Consider the following 20631-nt stretch of genomic DNA (forward strand, 5'->3'; position numbering starts at 1 on the left):
CTGCCCAGACACAATAGGAGGGAGTACATGATGAGAGCCTTGTCAATCAATTCGTCCCTGGAGAGATTGTGCAAGGCTCATGGGGTAGAATTTTTCTCAGCATGGTCTGTGCTTGTTAACAGGAGAGACTGCTTCTACAGGGATGGGATAGAATAGAAGAGGTGCAAGAATATTTGCTGATGCTATCAAGGCAGGTGGGTCAGAAAACTGCTAGCTTGGGGGTATTCACAGACTAAAAGATTAACAGTAGCCATAGGGAGAGGTGCAAGTGATTCTTGCACTGCTTCTATTAGATTGGAGGGCGGGGTGCTGGGGTTTTCAGGAACTGGTGGGAGTCATCACGGAAGAAATGAATACATGGGCTGTGTTAGGGTAACTAAGAATAAGAATAGGTGCATGTATACATGCATGTACACTAATGCTAGGAGTATAGTAAATAAATTGATGAATTTGAAGTGCTGGTCAAGACATCAAAGATGGATATTGTTGGGATATGATATAAGTTGGGTTACGATATAAGCATTGCAGAATTGGAGTTTGAGGAGTACAATGTGTACAGAAAAGATAGAAAGGGAGGAGGGGTTGTGGTGTTAAACACAAAATCTATAGAAGTGCATCGAGTTGATATAAATGGTCAGTGCAATGTTGACCAGTTTGGCATGATGCACTGGGAAAGCAAAAATGAAAGTAGGAGTGTGTTATAAGCGTAATGACTGATGAGTACAATGAACTGTACAGAGAAATAGAGTGGGCCAGTATATCAGATTGTCTAATAATGGGGGATTTTAACTTCCCAGATATTGACTGGAACTTGTGTTGGCCACTCGCACACTAGCAAGACTTTTGTGGATTTATTGGATGATTGTTTTCTACAACAAGATGTTAGAGAGGTAACCAGAGAGAGTAATACTCTTGATCTGGTTATCATCAGCCATTTTCAATCCACTGCAGGATGAAGGCCTCTCCAGCAACTTTACATTTCCTTCTGTTTTGTGCAATTGGCCATCCATTTAATACCCACAAACTTGTGAATTTCATCTGTCCATTTCCATTGTTGTCTTCCAGGTTTTCTTCTAGCTCCTCTTGGGTACCATTCTGTTTTCTTAGTTCATCTGTCATCATATTTTTGAGCCATGTCCTGCTCAAGACCATTTCATTTCTTAGTTTTGATAAGAATGTCCTTTATTTGAGTTTGCTGCCTAACCCATGTGTTTCTCTTCTTATCTAACAGTCTGAGTCCTAATATAATTCGTTCCATTCTTCACCGGGTAGAAGAATTGGTGAGTACCCAAGTTTCACTTCTTGGTGAAACTTGGGCACTCACCAAAAGAATGGTGGGGAAAATACATTGGTTCATTATTTTACATTTTAGACAAATTGGGATATTTCTCCTCAGTATGTGACTATATTTTCTGAATGCTATCCATTCAAAATTTATTCTTCTCTTGACTTCCAGCCATTTATCATTATCACAGCCAATGACTTGTTCCAGATAAGTATATGACTCCACCTTTTCAATTACTGCTCCTTCAATCATTATATCCCGTTCTGTGGCATACTTCATCATCATTACTTTTGTTTTAGCCATATTCATTGTTTGTCTGAAATCCTTACTAACCCTGCATAACTGATTAAGGTTTTCCTCTAATTCTTTGGGGTCATGGCTTATGATCACAATGTCATCTGTAAATGGTTTAGGTACTCTCCATTCACATTGACTCCTTTCTGTGACCAGTCTTAATCTTTTGAAAGCTTCCTCAAGGGCAGCAGTAAACAACTTCTGAGATGTTGTCTCCTTGTCAAACTCCTTTCTCAATTTTAAATTTGCTACTGTCTTTGTCTATTCTAATAGAGGAGGTAGCATTCTCATATATTTTCTTCAAAATCATAATATATGGGGTATCTATGCCTTGTTTTTCCAGTGCCTGAAACATTCTTCTGCTGTTGGAGTCAAATGCCTTTTCATAATACACAAATGCAAGGCATAATGGTGTTTTATATTCATTTGCTTTCTCCATTAGTTGTGATATTACATGAAGGTGATCCGTAGTTGAGAATCCTGTCCTAAAGCCAGCTTGCTCTTTCGGTTGATTCTCAACAAGTATTCTTTCGAATCTGTTAGTAATGACCCTTGTGAACAACTTGTGGATGTGAGAAAACAAGCTAATAGGTCTATAATTTCCAATTTATGATTTAAAGGCATCACACCTTTTCTTATGCAGCAAAACTATGATTGCATTATTCCAATCCGTAGGTGTCACCCCTTTTCTAATGCATTTTTTGAAGAGTCTTGCCTGTTTTTTTGTCATGTCTCTTCCTCCCAATTTTAACAACTCTACAGTAACTTCACCTTCCCCAGGGCTTTCTGATTCTTCATTTTCTTCAAATGCATGTTCTACCTCATCAGGGAGAATATCGGGTATGTCGTATGTGTTACTAACTTGTGATCCATCTTCCCCACTGCTGGCATCATTCCCTCGCTTCTTGTATTATTCTCTCTAGTAGTCTTCTGCTATTTGAATTATGCCTTCTCTGCTATTTATAAGTACACCACCGCTATTCTTCAGTTTCAGTATCATTTGTGTTTCTGTATTACTGCTCATGGCTGCTGATTTAAGTCCTTTGTTTACCTTTAATGCTTGTTCTACTTTTCTTGTGTTAAATCTTATATCTGAGTCATTTTCTAATGGTTTTGCATAACTCAGTATACTCAGTTTTACCTTAGTCAGTGTTTATCTTTCTCTCCATTTATCGTCTTCGGTTCATCATGACAGGTGTTTCTTGACTAATTTTTTCTCCTTTCGATTTCCTTTCACATATAGGTTTCTTGGGCTTTATCACTATCAGAAAGTTTTTGTATTCCAGTAAATATTGCTTTTTCTCCTCTTCTGTTATCTCAAAAGTCAGTTTTTTCCTTTCTTTTCTTACATCTATATCAAGTGTACATCTTACTATTCTGTGATCACTTCTGACATTTACCTTGTTTAGGATGGTAACATCATTAGCATTAGTAGAGGCATTTGATTCAAGAAAGCAAGCTTATCAGCCAAAAAAAAACACCACTTCCACTTCACCTCTCTGTTCATTCGAAATACCTGTCCAGCTGAGCCTTAAACTTATTTAGGCTATCAACTTCCACAACAAGGGATGGAAATCTGTTCCACAAACCAACCAACCAACCAACCACCCGCTGGCTAAAGGCAAATTTCCGCATGTCTATCCTACATCTGTCTTTCCTCAATTTGAATTTATGCCCTCTCAGGTGATTATTCTGAGCAAGAGGAAGAATCCCATCAGCATTGAGCATGCTCAAACCATTCAAGGCTTTATACACCTCTATCAGATCACCTCGCTGGTGCCTAGTCTCCAGACACTGTAATTTGCAAAACTTAAGCCTTTCTTCGTAAGAACACCCCTTTGTTCCATTCACTAATCTTGTTGCCCTTCTCTGTACTTGTTCCAGCAGCTCTACATCCTTCTTGAAATGAGGCCTCCACACCTGTATACAGTACTCAAGATATGGCTTGACCATTGCCTTATATAAGGGGATAATCACCTCCTTATCCCTGCTAGAAAAATTCCTGTATATCATTGACAAGACACTATGAGCTACTCTTGTAGACCGTCTGCACTGCTCAGAAAACTTCATATCTCCCTACACAATTACCCCCAGGTCCTTTTCGTTCTCTACCACTGTCTGTGTAGTACCACAGAGTTGATACGTCACTCTGGGGTTGCTGCTTCCCATATGGAGTACTTTACATTTGTCAATGTTAAACTTCATTTGCCACCTCTCAGCCCATCTGCTCAACCTTTCCAGATCCTGTTGCAGCAGCATAGTGTCAGTAGTGTCTTTGACAACCCTGCCAACCTTCGTATCATCTGCAAACTTGGATATTAAGCTTGATATACCATCATCAATATCATTTATAAATACAGAAAACAATAATGGACCCAACACTGAACCCTGAAGGACTACACTGATAACATTGGACCATGATGAGCAGTGTCCATTGATTACCACTCTCTGTCTTCTCCCCCTCAACCACCCCTTTATCCATAGCAGCAATTTGCCTCCAATACCATACTGCTAGAATTTGTTGTGGAAGTTGATAGTCTTCCATGTGCAACAGTAGCAAAAGCCTTTCTAAGAACCAAGTATATAATATCAAAGTTATTCCCTGCATCCAGTTCTTTTGTGACTGCATCATAGTATCCAATCAAATTGGTCAAGCAAGACTTCCCCTTAAAAAAACCATGCTGTGGCCGAGCTATAACTGAAGTCTTGTCTAGATGATCCTGCAGTGTTTCTTTAACCAGTGCCTCCATTAATTTTTCTGGAGCAGAAGTTAAACTCACAAGTCTATAATTACTTGTGTCAGCCTTTGATCCTCCTTTGTGAATTGGGGTCACATTTGCACATCTCCAGTCTGTGGGTACCTCCCCTGAATCCAATGAAGCTCTCATAATTATGGCTAAGGGTTAGCTTACTTCCTTTGCTGCCTCCATTAATATAACTGGATAGATCCCATCCACCCCAGGTGCCTTTCTTGTGTTTATCTTCAACAATTTCTCCACCACTTTACTCTCAGTTATTACAAGATTCTTTAACTTACTGCCAGAGTTGAATACACCTCTGGCATTCCCCTCGCTGAATAACTACTCATGTGTGAATGTCGATGCAAAATATTCATTTAGTTTGTTAGCTACCTGAGCAGGATCATCAACAGTTGACCCATCGATATCAAGTGGACCAATCTGATTCATCCCCTTCCTTCTAGAGTTTACATAAGTAATGAAGTCTTTGCTGTTTTTCTTTGAATCCCTTGCCAAAGATTTCTCGTAATCTGCCTTCGCCTGCCTAACTTCCTTTGTAACTTGGTTACAGATCAACTTGTATCTATCATAGGCTTCTGTGTCACGTGTTAATTTGTATGTATCCCATGCATTTTTCTTCTCTGCCATATGTCTCATTAGTTCATCTGACATCCATTTAGGCCTAAACCTTGAACAATATTTCTTAGTTGGTATGTAAAGCCTAGTAGTTTCCAAGATAAGTTCTTTGAATGCTTCCCATTTTGAATTTGCTGTTGGTGACATCATCAGTTGATCCCACTGTACAGAATTTAAATATTGTCTCAGTCCATCGTAGTCGCCTTTACGAAAGCAATAACCCTTCCCTTTACCCCTAATGGTAGTTACCTCTTTGAGTAAATTCCACTTCAGCACACTCTGATCACTTCCACCTAGTGGTTCATTTATCTGCAGATTCTTAATGCATGAAGAATCACTACTGATAATCAAATCAAGAGTATTACTCCCTCTAGTTGCCTCCCGAACGTGCTGATGTAGAAAACAATCATCCAGTAAATCCATAAAAGCCTTGCTAGTGTGTGAGTGACCAGCCCCCAAATTCCAGTCAATATCTAGGAAATTAAAATCCCCCACTATAAGACTCTCTGATTTACTGGCCCACTCTATTTCCCTGTACAGTTTCTTATTATACTCATCAGAGTCATTAGGCCTATAGCACACTCCTACTCTCAATTTTGATCTCCCAATGCTTATGTCACACCAAACTGACTCGACACTGCACTGTCCAGCGATGTCAACTGGCTACACTTCCTTGGATTTTATGTGTTTCTTAACTAATAGCATAACCCTTCCTATCCTATCTATCCTTTCTGTAGACGTCGTACTCCCCAAATTCCAGTTCTGCATTCCTTATATCTGTGTGACACCACGTCTCTGGTATCCCAACAATATCTGCCTTTGATGTTTTGAGCAATGCCTCAAATTGATCAAATTTATTTACTAAACTCCTAGCATTGGTGTACACGCAAGTATATATGCACCTGTTTCTATTCTTAGCTACCCTAACACAACCCATGTGTTTACTTGTACCGCAATGACTCCCAGCAGTCTCTGAAATATCCTGCATCTTGCTTTTCAGGCTTCTGTTCATTCCAATAGAAGCAGTGCAAGAATCTCTTTCACCTCTGCCAGTGGCTACTGTAATCTATTAGTCTTTGTCTCCCCCAAGCTAGCAGTTTTCTGACCCGCCTAACGCTGCCTCGATAGCATCAGCAAATATTCTTGCACCCTTTCTATTTAAGTGTATCCCATCCCTGTAGAAGCAGTCTCTCCTGTTAACAAGTACAGTCCAGGCTGAAAAAATTCTACCCCTTGAGCCTTGCACAATGCCGAATTGATCGACAAGGCTCTCATCATATACTCTCTCCTATCGTGTCTGGGCAGAATTGCAGACACTTTCAAATTCAACCCTAATTCACGGCTTTTTTTCAGCAGCGACCTGTACTTGTGAAGTAATTCTGCTGGTCTCCTACTCTTGATATCATTAGTGCCAACGTGTACAACTATATCACCTTTTGTTGCATTCACGATATATCTTCTGTTAGTGAGGATGAAGTCGATTTCATTAGTTGTAAATCCATTTGGGCTCTTCCATGTCCACTTTCTGTTCACCCTTTTCTTGAAAAAAGTGTTCATTATTGACATTCCTCAAGATTCTGCAAATTCCACAACACTTTCACTTCTTTCATCAATTCCAAAATTTCCTATAGTTCCCCTTTTTGCAATGTTTTGTCTCTTTCCAACCTTAGCATTGAAGTCCCCCATAATGATAGTGAAGTGGATTTTCTGCTCACCTAGAAGACTCAATTTCGGTGTACATTTCTTCAACCTCTTCATAATTATGGCTCGATGTTGGAGCATAAATCATTATAATCTTTAGCTTTGACCTCTTAGAAATCCTGAGTAGTAGTCTTTGACTACTACTCAGGATTTTGGAATTCAAAAGTACATTCGAAGAATGTACTTTTGAATTCGAAAATGTTGTTTAACTTACAAGTGATTCATTTCTTCTTGTTTCAGCAAAAGCGATGATATTCTAATTCCTTTATCAGCTATAATATCCTGTCTTCACTGATGATCTTGTTATCAGCAGTGATTATTCATGCTTTAGGAATTTGCAGATAAAGGAACCACTGGGTGGCAGTGATCACAGTGTACTGATGTGGGATTTACTTAAAGATGTAACTGCCATCAGGGGTAAAGGGAAGGGTTTTGCTTTCGTAAAGGTGACTACAGTGGGATCAACTGATGTCACCAGCAGCTAATTCTAAATGGGAAGCATTCAAGGAAGTAATCATGGAAGCTACTAGGCTTTTCATACCGATTAAGAAATACTGTTCAAGGTTTAGGCCTAAATGGATGTCAGATGAACTACTGAGACTCGTGGCAGAGAAAAAAATTAATGGGATGCATATAAATTATCAGGTGACACCGGAGCCTATGATATAAGATATTTTTTGGCACATAGTCGCTAATTTTTTATTCTTAGTTGCTAATGCACCAATAAAATTCAAAACAAACAAGTTAGTCTGTAATCAAGTCACAAAGTAAGTTAGGCAATTGAAGAAAGATTACAAGGAATCTTTGGCAAAGGATGCTAAGAAAAACAGTAAGGACTTTAATTACATAAAATCTAGAAGGAAGGTGATGAATCAGATTGGTGCACTTCAATTCAAATGTTCGACTGTTGATGATCCTGCTGAGATAGCTGATAATCTGAATGAGTATTTTGCATCTACATTCACATGAGTTATTAAGAGATGAAAATGCCAGAAGTTTAATAAACTGTAACAGGGTGCTTAATGATTTTGTAATAACTGAGAGCAAAGTGGAGGAGAATTGTTGAAGTTAAACATAAGAAAGGCACCTGGGGTGGATGGGATCTATCCAGATATATTAAAGAAAGTGGAAAAGGAAGTAAGTAAACCCTTAGCCATAATTATGAGAGTATCCTTGGACTCAGGGGAAGTCCCCACGGACTGGAGGTGTTCAAATGTATCCTCATTTCACAAAGGGGGATCTGAGGGTGACACGAGTAATTACAGACTGGTTAGTTTAGTTTGGATGCAAAAAATAATGTTATCCATATACTTGGATTTCAAGAAAGGTTTTGACACTGTTGTGCATTGAAGACTACTGTACAAATTGGAGCATTATGGTATTAAGGTAAGTTGCTACACTGGATAAAAGGGTGGTTGAGTGGGAGAAGACAGAGAGTGGTAACCAATGGATACTGCTCTTTGTAGACTAATGTTATTAGTGGAGTTCCCCAGGGTTCGGTGTTGGGCCCACTGTTGTTTTGTATGTTTATCAATGATATTGATGAAGGTTTATCAGGCTCAATGTCAAAGTTTGCAGATGATACAAAGGTTGGCAGGGTTGTTAATGACAGTGTGCTACTGCAACGGGATCTATAAAATTTGGGCAGTGGGCTGAGAAGTAGCAACTGAAGTTTAACATTGACAAATGCAAAGTACTGCATATGGGTAGAAGTAACCCCTGAGAAACGTACCAACTATGTGGTACTACACTTAAGGTCGTAGAAAATGAAAAAGACCTGAGAGTAATTGTGCAGTCAGATGTGAAATTTTCTGAGCAGTGCAAACAGGCTGCAAGAGCAGGGTATTGTTAATGATATTCAGGAATTTTGCTAGTAGGGAAAATGAGGTGATTATCTGTTTGTATAAGGCAATGGTCAGGCCACGCCTTGAATACTGCATACAGGTCTGGAAACCTCATATCAGGAAGGATGTAGATTTGCTTGAGCAAGTACTGAGAAGGCAACAAGATTGGTTAGGATAACGGCTTAAGTTTCATGCAAATTGCAGAATATGGAGAGTAGGCACCTGAGAGGTGATCTGATCGAAGTGTATAAGGCCTTGAATGGGTTGAGCAGGCTCAATTCTGATAGGATTCTTCCTCTTGCTGAGATTACAAACCTGAGGAGGCATAAATTCAAATTGAGGAAAGACAGTTATGGAATAGATGTGTGGAAATTTGCCTTTAGGCAGTGGGTAGTTGATTGCTGGAACAAACTTCCATCCGTCGTTGTGGAAGTTGATAGCTTAAATAAATTCAAGGAGGAACTGGAGAAACATTTAGAGGGAAGGGATGTGTGAAATTTTTTTTTTTTTTTGGCTGATGCTACATAAGCTTTCTTTCTTGCATCCCATGCCTCTACTACTACTATTATAAATTTTTGTATTTTCAACAATGATTTTCCTTTTGTTTCCTTTTGTTTTTTGTTATGCTTCTACAAATGCTGTGGGAATTATTATGAATGAATTTGAAATTTGTGTTAAGGAAATATCTACCTTTGCAATCTTGTAATTTTGCCAACTTTTGTGAAAATATGTGTTGGGGGGCGGATCTAAATGGAATGTTAAAAGATGCTGTTTTTGAAGTATGCTTTGGTTTTAGATGTGCTCAGTTATAGTTATTTCGTGTGCTTCACATATTGAGTTGGAACTAAGACAGAGTGCTTATCCTAATGTGAAAATTGTCTATTCACCATTCCTACCTTTTAGTGGCAAGTTAGATGTGTTGAAGATTGACGTGAAACCTTCAAATGTTGAAACTGTTGATAAGAATATTTCAGTGGTGACTTTATTATGCTGTGGGAACTATTATAAATGTATTTGAAAATTGTGTTAAGGAAATACCTCTCTCATTGCAGTCTTGTGCTTTTGCCTACTTCTGTGTGTGTGTTGTTGTTGTGCTGAGAATTTTTTGGCACAAGGGCCTCCTGGGCCATATTGTGCCTGTTCATCATTAACTTATGACTAAATATTTTATATTATACTAGCAAGACTTTTCTGGATTTATTGGATGATTGTTTTCTACATCAGCATGTTTGGGAGGCAACTAGAGGGAGGAATACTCTTATTTGATTATCAGCAGTGATTCTTCATGCATTAAGAATCTGCAGATAAATGAACCACTAGGTGGCAGTGATCACAGTGTGCTGAAGTGGGATTTACGCAAAGAGGTAACTACCATTAGGGGTAAAGGGAAGGGTTATTGCTTTCGTAAAGGCGACTACGATGGACTGAGACAGTATTTAAATTCTATACAGTGGGACCAACTGATGATGTTACCAACAGCAAATGCAAAATGGGAAGCATTCAAAGAACTTATCTTGGAAGCTACTAGGCTTTACATATCAACTAAGAAATATTGTTCAAGGTTTAGGCCTAAATGGATGTCAGATGAACTAATGAGGCATATGGCAGAGAAGAAAAATGCATGGAATACGTACAAATTAACACGACACAGAAGCCTATGATAGATACAAGTTGATCTGTAACCAAGTTACAAAGGAGGTTAGGCAGGCGAAGGCAGATTACGAGAAATCTTTGGCAAGAGATGCAAAGAAAAACAGCAAGGAGTTCTTTACTTATGTAAACTCTAGAAGGAAGGGAATGAATCAGATTGGTCCACTTGATATCGATGGGTCAACTGTTGATAATCCTGCTCAGGTAGCTAACAAACTAAATGAATATTTTGAATCGACATTCACACATGAGGAGTTATTCAGCGAGGGGAATGCCAGAGGTGTATTCAACTCTAGTAGTAAGCTAGAGAATCTTGTAATAACTGAGAGTAAAGTGGAGGAGAAATTGTTGAAGATAAACACAAGAAAGGCACCTGTGGTGGATGGGATCTATCCAGTTATATTAAAAGAGGCAGCAGAGGAAGTAAGCAAATCCTTAGCCATAATTATGAGAGCTTCCTTGGACTCAGGGGAGGTACCCACAGACTGGAGATGTGCAAATGTGACCCCAATTCACAAAGGAGGATCAAAGGCTGACAAAAGTAATTATAGACCTGTGAGTTTAACTTCTGTTCCAGGAAAATTAATGGAGACACTGGTTAAAGAAGCACTGCAGGATCATTTAGACAAGACTTCAATTATAGCTCGCACACAGCATGGTTTTGTTAAGGGGCAGTCTTGCCTGACCAATTTGATTGGATACTATGATGCAGTCACAAAGGAACTGGATGCAGGGAATAACTTTGATATTATATACTTGGATCTTAGAAAGGCTTTTGATACTGTTGCACATGTAAGACTGCTGCACAAATTGGAGCAGTGTGACATTGGAGGCAAATTGGTGCTATGGATAAAGGGGTGGTTGGGGGGGGGGGAGAAGACAGAGAGTGGTAATCAATGGACACTGCTCATCGTGGACTAATGTTATTAGTGGAGTCCCTCAGGGCTCAGTGTTGGATCCATTATTGTTTTCTGTATTTATAAATGATATTGATGATGGTATATCAAGCTTAATGTCCAAGTTTGCAGACGATACAAAGGTAGGCAGGGTTGTCAAGGACACTACTGACACTATGCTGCTGCTGCAACAGGATCTGGAAAGGTTGAGCAGATGGGCTGAGAGGTGGCAAATGAAGTTTAACATTGACAAATGTAAAGTACTACACATGGGAAACAGCAACCCCAGGGCAACGTATCAACTCTGTGGTACTACACTGACAGTGGTAGAGAATGAAAGGGACCTGGGGGTGGTGGTGCAGGCAGATATGAAGTTCTCTGAGCAGTGCAGATGGGCTGCAAGAGTAGCTCATGGTGTATTGTCAATGATATATATAGGAATTTTTCTAGCAGGGATAAGGAGGTGATTATTCCCTTGTATAAGGCCACACCTAGAGTACTGTATACAGGTCTGGAGGCCTCATTTCAAGAAGGATGTATAGCTGCTGGAACGAGTACAGAGAAGGGCAACAAGATTAGTCAATGGAACAAAGGGGTGCTCTTACGAAGAAAGGCTTAAGTTTTGCAAATTACAGTGTCTGGAGACTAGGCACATGCGAGGTGATCTGATAGAGGTGTTTAAAGCCTTGAATGGTTTGAGCGTGCTCGGTGCTGATGGGATTCTTCCTCTTGCTCAGAATAATCACCTGAGAGGGCATAAATTCAAATTGAGGAAAGACAGATGTAGGATAGAAGTGCGGAAATTTGCCTTTAGCCAGCGGGTGGTTGGTTGGTGGAACAGACTTCCATCCCGTGTCGTGGAAGTTGATAGCCTAAATAAGTTTAAGGCTCAGCTGGACAGGTATTCGAACGAACAGAGGGGTGAAGTGGAAGTGGGGTTTTTTTTTTTTTTTTTTGGCTGATGCTGCATAAGCTTGCTTTCTTGCATCAAATGCCTCTACTAATGCTAATGCTAACTTATGACTAAATATTTTATATTATAGTTATCAGAGACGATTATAAATATTTATGCATGTCAAGTATTGGAACAGAGCTTTGAAATCTGTGCAGTTGCCAAGTATGTGTTGTAATGTATGTGTGTGTGTGTGTGTGTGTGGGGAGGAATCTAAATGGAATGTTAAAGATGCCATTTTTGAAAGTTTTAGATGTGTTTTACACTTTGGTTTTAGATGTGCTTAATTATAGTTATTTTTATTTTTTTTATGTAAACCCCAAACACGAGAGGTATTTAGAACCTATAGTACTTACTACCGTGCTTGGGTTGGAGGTTAAGAAGACGAAAGAAGAAATTTGTTGACATTGGACTTGAACTTCTGTAGACTGTAATTTTCAGGAAATACGTATGAAGGAAGGTTGTTACAGAAAACGGCAGTTGAATGAATAAACGAGGAAGATGAAAAGTTAGTTCTGTGAGTTTGAAGTTGGACAGTAAATGGCTGGTGATGGCACGTGTTCGAACTGTTTTGAAAGAGAGAGCGGGAATTATAGAAGCCATTTCAGAAGAACAGTGCCCATAGAGGTATCTGTAGAAGAGGCATGCAGCAGAAACTGTACGTCTATGAGACAGCGAGTGGAGAGACTTTGCTAAAGATGAATCATTAATTAGCCTAAGATTCAGGAAGAGGGCAGCTCTTCTGAATGGAATCAAGAAGCCTGAGAGAGGTTTTGGGGGCACCACCCCAGATGTGGGAACAATATTCCATGGCAGGGTGCCTTTGCGATTTATACAGAGTGAGCAGCTGTTTGGAAGAAAATTATCACCGAGAGTGAAAGAGGAAGCAATATTTGTAATGTGCTTGTGCCAAGAGAGATTAGAAGCCAGAGTAATCCCCAAAGGAGATATATCATTTTGCCGAGAAATCGGAGTGTCACTAAAGATAAGTATAGGAGCAGAAGAATCCTTTTTGCGAGATATAAGACAAGACTGAGTTTTAGAAGGGTTGAAATCAACTAAGTTATCTTTGCCCCACTGGAGAATTACCTGAAGATCGGCATTTAAGGAATTGGTAGCAGATTTTCGAGAAGTTGAAGCTGATTGAGCAGGACCAGGTTTCTCAAAATGGAAAGTGGAATGCAATGTGCTATCATCGACAAAACTATGGATAGGATTTCCAGTCAATGGAAGTAGGTCATTAATATACAAGAGGAAAAGAGTGGGGAAAGAACTGAACCTTGGGGGACACCAGCATTAGTGGAGAAGTTAGAAGACAGAGAGCCATCTACCATCACCCTCAGTGAGCGATCAGAGAGAAAACTGGATAACCAATTACTAAAAACAGTTGGCAAACCATAAGATGGAAGCTTGTATAGAAGACCTTTATGCCAAACATGATCAAAAGCCTTTGAGATGTCAAGAGCAACTACTTGTGTTTCACCATAAGCAACTACTTATGTTACCCATTTATGGACTAATTCAATGGAACCTTTCCATTGAATTAGTCCATAAATGGGTAACATAAGCCAGAATATCACCAGTGGATTGATACTGACGGAATCCATACTGGCGATCGTTGATCAGACGGAAGGTTTCTAGGTAGTTAAGAGTTGGCGGTTAATTGATTTCTCCATTACTTTAGAAAGAGTAGAAGTAATTGCAATGGGACGATAATTGGATGGGAGAGATTTATCACCCTTTTTAGGAACTGGCTGGATATGAGCAAATTTCCAAGCAGAAGGAAAAACACCTTTGGAATAAGAAAGTGAAAAAAGGCGGCAAAGAATAGGAGTAAGTTCAAGAGCACAGGTTTTGAGAACAAGTGGAGAAATACCATCGGGACCTGGAGCTTTCTTAGCATCAAGATTCGTCAAAATCCTTTTGACATCCTTTTGACGGAAGACCACAGGAGGCATTGAATGGAGCGTGTTGGGAATGGTGGGAGGTGTTTTACCAAGATCATTAATACATGAGTTGGAAGAAAAATGGGATGCTAGCAGGTCAGCTTTATCCTTGGCTGAAGTGACAACAGAACCATCTGGTTTGGACGGAGGTGGGAGCAGAGATGGGCAAAAGTTGCGGCCAATAGCTTTGGCAAGAGACCAGAATGCTCGGCAAACATTAGGGCAAGAAGCAAGTTTTCTACTCTTAGCCTGTTCAAACTCTAGTTTGGACTGATTAACAACTGCTTTACAATTGTTGCGAGCTTTGGTGTATGCAGAAAATGAAACTGAAGTATTAGAAACAAGCCAATTCTGATATGCAACGTTCTTCTCTTGAACAGCCTTAGCACATTTATTGGAAAACCAAGGTTTAGATAAAGGACGAGATTTTAAAGTGGAGTGTGGGATAAAGGATTCCATTCCTGCAATAATAATTTCGCTGATACGATCTGAGCAAACGTTGACATCAGAAGTTTTGAAACAGTAATCTGACCAAGGAAAAGAAGTCTCTCAGGTCATCCCATTTTGCATTCTTGTAATGCCAAACAATATGAGGTTGGGAATAGCCATGAGATAAAGGTTCCATTGGAGAAGAGACAATCACCAAGTTGTGATCTGAAGTGCCTAAGAGACCTCACTTCGACCGTGTACTTAGAAGGGTTGTTTGTGAGAAAAAGATCAAGCGTATTGGCTGTATGATTAGGATTGTCCGGTATTCTTGTTCGTAAATGAACAATCTGTGCAAGGTCATTAGTAATTGCAAAAACCTCAGCATCTCGACCATTTGGGTCGGTGTGACTAGAAAATGGAAGCCAGCTGGAGTTGTGAACATTAAAATCACCAAGAAAAATTACCTCATTGTTAGGAAAGTTGGACTGCAGAAAGTCAAGTTGCAAAGAGGAAGTCAAAGAGCTACAAGTGATTGGTGGAGTTGGGAGAACGGTAGAGACAACATATGAATTTGACACAATGAGGTAGAGAGATTTTAAGCCAGAGAAGATCAAAGAGAGGAGATTCCAAATTGCCAAGTCTCTGACAGGGAATATCAGAACGGACATATGCACAAGTACTACCTTTGAGGTGAAAGGAATCATACAGCGAATAATTTGGGCATATGAGATGAGCAGTAGTTGAATCAACCGATAACTGAGATTTTGTCAGAAAAAGTACATGACAAAGTGGAAATGGACATTGTTGAGATTAGAATTGAGACCACGTATATTTGTGAAATGAATTAGGAAGTGCTTGGGAGGTTTAGATCTTTTCGCAGATAAGCTCTCTCGATTAGCTTGACAATTCATGGTGTATTCAATAGTAAGAAAGTGGGTGGGACATGCTGTATGAAGTAATGAAATTTTTGGATATGGCGTACACGTGGTAAGAATATACCCAGATCCTTGACATAATGTGGCCTCAACAATGCTCCCCGCATACACACTACTCGGACTCCCTCCAGTCACTATCTGGCAGAGTAGAGGTAGCAAGATTTTACACTAGCTGATCTGGAAGCCTCCTAGAGAGTTACCAACAGGTTCGGTCTGGTGTATTAACTAGCGGCCGGCCTGCGAACACCGTTTTAGAGTTGTACCCTCGAATTGTAAGGAATATTGGATCTCGCCATGATGTTCATCATAACCTCAAAAGTCCTCAATCATACTGCATGATGGAAGAGATAGGGAAGGGTTGACCGGAAACTAGCTCTAGAGACTAAACATGGGTTCCACCACTTCAAGCCTCCAATATAGTTATATTATGTGCTGCATATTTTGAGTTGGAACTAAGACAGAGTGCTTATCCAAATGTGAAAATTGTCTATTCCACCGTCCTTACCTTTTAGTGACAAGTTAGATGTGCTGAAGATTGATGTGAAACATTGCCGTCAAATGTTGAAACTATTGATAGGAACATTTCAATGGTGACTTTATATATTTTTCATTCAGAAACAAGATATTCTAGACATTCATTAAAGTATTCCAGACTTTAAACTATACAGCAGTGTATTAACAATACCAGGCAGTACTTTTTTGGAGGTCTCATTAATACCATTCGGAAGGTGCATTTCATCACAAGCCAGCTTAAAGCATTTGTAGATGACCAGTACTGCTAGTCACATTTTTCCACTGTAAAATGGAAATTGACTACAAAAGCCCTTACACATTGTAAGGGCTTTTGTAGTCAATTGATTCATTATGTTTTGAACACAGTCATCCTCTGGGGCACTTGCTTTTCTTTTTGGCAGCATATGGGCAAGTATCAACAAATGAAAGTTAGGAAATATTATTTAGCATTCAGTGAATGAGAAGGTCAGTTTTTAATGCTTTATATGAATTGCAAGATCTAGAAAGTCTGAGTAACTCATAACCTTATAATAAATTTCTACCCTGCCCAATCAACTGACATTCTGCCTTTGTGAATGGACAACTAGGAAAAATCGATTTCCCAGTTTCAAGTGTTGTGCCAAATGATGGATTCTCAGATTTGGGAAATTGGAAATGCACTATCCAATGTAGTGTCAGAATAAAGAATAAATTTTTCAAGTGTATTGTTTTCTCTCTCTCTATTTTGTTTAATGCATCTACTGGAAGGTTAATGTTTATATTAACATTGGCATTATATGAAATTAGCAACTCCTCTGGCTGTGGTACTTGTACAAGTATATATGGAAATTCATTTTGTTTCCCCCACTTTTATCCATTAGAAAAAATAAACCAACTAATGAATTACTTGGAGAGTGAGTCCGGATTTAGAACTGGACAGCATCTTATCTAAGTTCATTGTTTGTGGGTTCAAAAAATATTGCACATAGCTTGCTTTTTGTTGCAGTAACAGGCACACCTGTGTTGATGAACAGATGATACAGCACGAGGAAACCAATGATGAAGGATTAGATAGAGGGGGGAAAAATATATATAAATATATATATATATATATAACCATTTCACATATCTGTTCTCTCCAGTAGTTTGTCTAGTTCTTCCTTGAATTTGGAAAACTATTGGAAGGAATCGATAGGTGAAATGGGATTTTTTTTTTGCTTTCTTGCATCATATGCTACTAATGCTAAATCACCATCACAAAACTGAAAAACAAAATTTAATGAATCTTTTGATTCATTAAATTTTGTTTTTCAGTAAATGTAAATGTACTATACATAAAGACTTACCCAACATTAAGTGACCACTGGCAAACTTTAAATGAAATATTATTACATTACATCTATATAAAAAAAAAAATTAAATATCTTTTCTAGTTTTTTAAATTTTATTTAAGTTAAAATGTCTGCTGTCTTTCTCCTTGTGTTAATTTATTCTGTAATTTGTAATTTCAGGTTATGAGCAGCATGGATTCTATGACCAGGTCTCTCCAGCAGTGCCCATTTACTGATTATGTTATTCAGTTTTATTTCAATTGTTCTCAAACTTTCTTGTCTTTCCTATCCCCATGTGCAATCAAGCACATAGTTTTGTTTACTGTGCATTAAGTGCTGTTTCACATGCCTGATTTTTTTTGGAAGTTTCTATGTCCCATTTTTTGAAATTTAATGTATCAAATTAATGCAAAAAAGTACGTTTCTTTTGTACTAGGAACCATTTTTGGAAAATACTTTTAGGTTTCGTGGAATTTGTCTTGACACTTGTGCTCCAAAATATGACTACTTTAATCTTTCGATGTAGTACTGCACATATTCTAACATTTTTAACCAATGTCATCCCCCATTTACAGGTAGATAATTTTTTGTATATTATTATATAAAAACTTTTGATGTTTTTATTATATAAAAACAGCAGAAAATTATATCATAAAAATATATGTTTAGAATATAAAAAATATATATATATAAAATCTTTGGGGAAGGTAAGTTATATATACATTATGTTAGAGTGTGGGAAAAACTGGTCCAGATGTATAATATTATAGTTTTTCTTAACTATGACTGGATTGATCTCTTATACAAAGTGGCTGTCATTTTCTCTATAAGTTCCTTTTATAGTGACAGTGTTTCTTAATTTTGGTTTAAGATTTCAAGGTGTGACATAGAACAAAGAAAATGCAAATAATGTAAACACACTTTTTACTACTCATGTATTTTATGTTTCCATCTTGAAAAAGTGCTATTTATTTTAGTTTAGAGTGTTGACATAATAAATCTCAGGAAAGTAACTTATGTTAGTTTCTACATTCTTTATAGAAAGATATACAGGCCCACAGTTAAGTAAATTAAGGACTAAGCTCTTAGAATAATTTTATTTATCTGTGATGTAATATGACTGTGACGCTCTCTGATAGTTGTACATCTCTTAACAAAGAGTCGGTAGCTTGTCTTATACATTATTACCCTAAGAGATTTTGTATTATGTAAAATTCATTTGGTATCAAAACTATGAAGTGGAAAAAAAAAATTTATCACAGTTGTTACTTCTTATTCTGCCTCTAAATTTATTTATAGACATATATTAAACTGAATGGGAAATGAATACTCTATAGTGTTCTTTGATTAATAAAGTGATACAAAAATGTATGCAATGACAAAGCAATGTTTAAATAATTACACATTGAGGAAAATCAACAATGTATATTTAAGATTTGAATTTAGAATAGAATTTGCTCAAAATCTTTGTTGTATTATATTCTAGTAATTTTTATTAATCCAGACATTAATTTGCTTTGGAAATGATGATTTATACCATCACGTAAAAAAAAAAAAAAAATTTACGCTTTAGAAAAAGAAGTACAGCTGTTACAAAATGAAAATATTTATTGAAACTATGATCTCTTTGAGGAATATTTGGTTTTCATATACTTTATTTCACTACATTGGTCTATTTAATGACAGATAATAAAATGGTTAACAGAGTAACAACGATTTATGCTATGTGATTATTGTTCAGAGGCCAAGGAATTCAACTGATAAAGGAAATGAGATTTTAGTCATAATGTTAAGGCATTGATTGAAACAAGAGAACCTGTTGGTTGATTTATTCATTAAAAATATTTGTATTTGTTGTTTTAATTGTTGCAATGTTAAAAATTTAAAATTTTTTGTCATATATTCATAACATATTTTAGACGCAATACTTGTCTTTTTTTTCCCCCCTATATGATGTACAGTTTTACCTGTTGCGAAGTTTGAAGCTTAGAATACATTATTTGAAATTGTTCTTACCAAGCAATGTATATCTTGCTTTATAAATAAAAATCAGTTTTGTATTGCATGCTTTTTGTTTTTACAGTATGTTTGTGTACATATAAAAACATTGAGTTTAATAATTACTGGTGAAATGTTTACATTAAATAAAACAGCATTGATGCTTTACATGCATTTAGTTTTCATTTATAGAAGTTTCTCTTTTCATACTGTGATAGAGGAGTTTACAACTTCACTGTAACTGTTATCAGGGCAGCTAATATAATGAGTGTTTCAAAACATGTGGGTCATACTTTCAAGATCGATTCAGGACCAGAAAACAGTAAATAAATGTGTACAATCCTTAACTATAATGGAGCTATAGCTGTTCAAAGGTGGTTATGGAGTTTTAAATAGTAAAAAATAATCAGAATACGCACGCTCATACCTAGATGTTTTTCATGTTTACATGTTTTCTTATTAATTTTTTTACCATTGAAATCTCCATAGCCATTTTTAAAAATTCAAACAGCCATAACATTATTTTATTTGGAACATAATCAGATTTTAAAGGCATAGTACAGGTAGTAGCTGTAAAAATTAAGAATAGAGTGCACATTTTAATAATGTGCTTAATTAGCAGAATCATGATATGCATATGACTAAGCTATAAGAGCATGTATTAATGTTGAAGCTGAAATCTCCAAAGAAATTCTAAATGGTAGGTGTTTCACATAAACTGTTTTTCACTCATTGTTGTAAAGAATCATAAAATACACACTTGAAGAAATAAAACGCAAGAAAAACATCAGCAGAATGAAAGCGTGATATTCAGTTACTAACATAAAAGTGTCTTGAAAAAATCATGTAGTAAAAACTGAGGCCTACATGGCATGGCGTGTAATTAATTTCTGTTTATCTTTGATCCGTTAGCAGTTGTGCATTTTGCAAGACTGGCACTAACTTTTGTAACACACTTTAAACTTAATCAATAGGTTTCTTGAATTTTTAATAGATTTGTAAGTTACTCCAGAATGAACAGAATGGAAGTATGCAAATGTCCAAAAGTTAACTTAGTCCTAAAATTTGAGATATCAAAACAAATATGTATTTGAGGAATACTGTTAAATCAATTACACAAGAGTTTGAAAAAAGAAACATTTTACTGTTTTCATGAATCATAATCATGGCTACCTGAAACTGAGAAGCCAGTCCTGCAAAATTCAAGTGCTTTTTTATTTTTTTCATTCTTTTCACTTTTAACTCTTTCAGGAGTGAACACTTTGATTATGTTTTTCAAGATAATTTCAAATAATGAATCTGTGTATCTCAAATTACCCTAATTGTTCCAGTCCACGCTGCCATCTCTTATCTGTGTTGCCAATTAATAGTAGACATGGTTTTAATAAATGCCAACACAAAAAATAACTCTGAAAATCAGCAGGACATTGCACCTCCTGGCTATCTGAGTGATCTTGGCTTACAAAAGCTGAAATTTAAATCCAAAGTTAATGAAATCAAATTA

General features: G+C 37.3%; 1 protein-coding gene across 1 annotated transcript in view; it reads left to right on the forward strand.

The window, feature by feature from the left end:
* Window positions 1-17453, forward strand: part of LOC150086637 (APOBEC1 complementation factor-like) — a 268827-nt gene extending 251374 nt beyond the window's left edge. The window contains exon 9 of the mRNA XM_090372213.1: window positions 17310-17453. Within this exon, the coding sequence (XP_090228339.1) occupies window positions 17310-17365 (56 nt within the window). The 3' untranslated portion in view covers window positions 17366-17453. The remainder of the gene's footprint in view (window positions 1-17309) is intronic.
* The last annotated feature ends 3178 nt before the right edge of the window (window positions 17454-20631 follow it).

This window comes from Mastigoproctus giganteus, chromosome 4 (assembly GCF_048544385.1).
Source record: "Mastigoproctus giganteus isolate SK-2022 chromosome 4, ASM4854438v1, whole genome shotgun sequence".
Taxonomy (NCBI): domain Eukaryota; kingdom Metazoa; phylum Arthropoda; class Arachnida; order Uropygi; family Thelyphonidae; genus Mastigoproctus; species Mastigoproctus giganteus.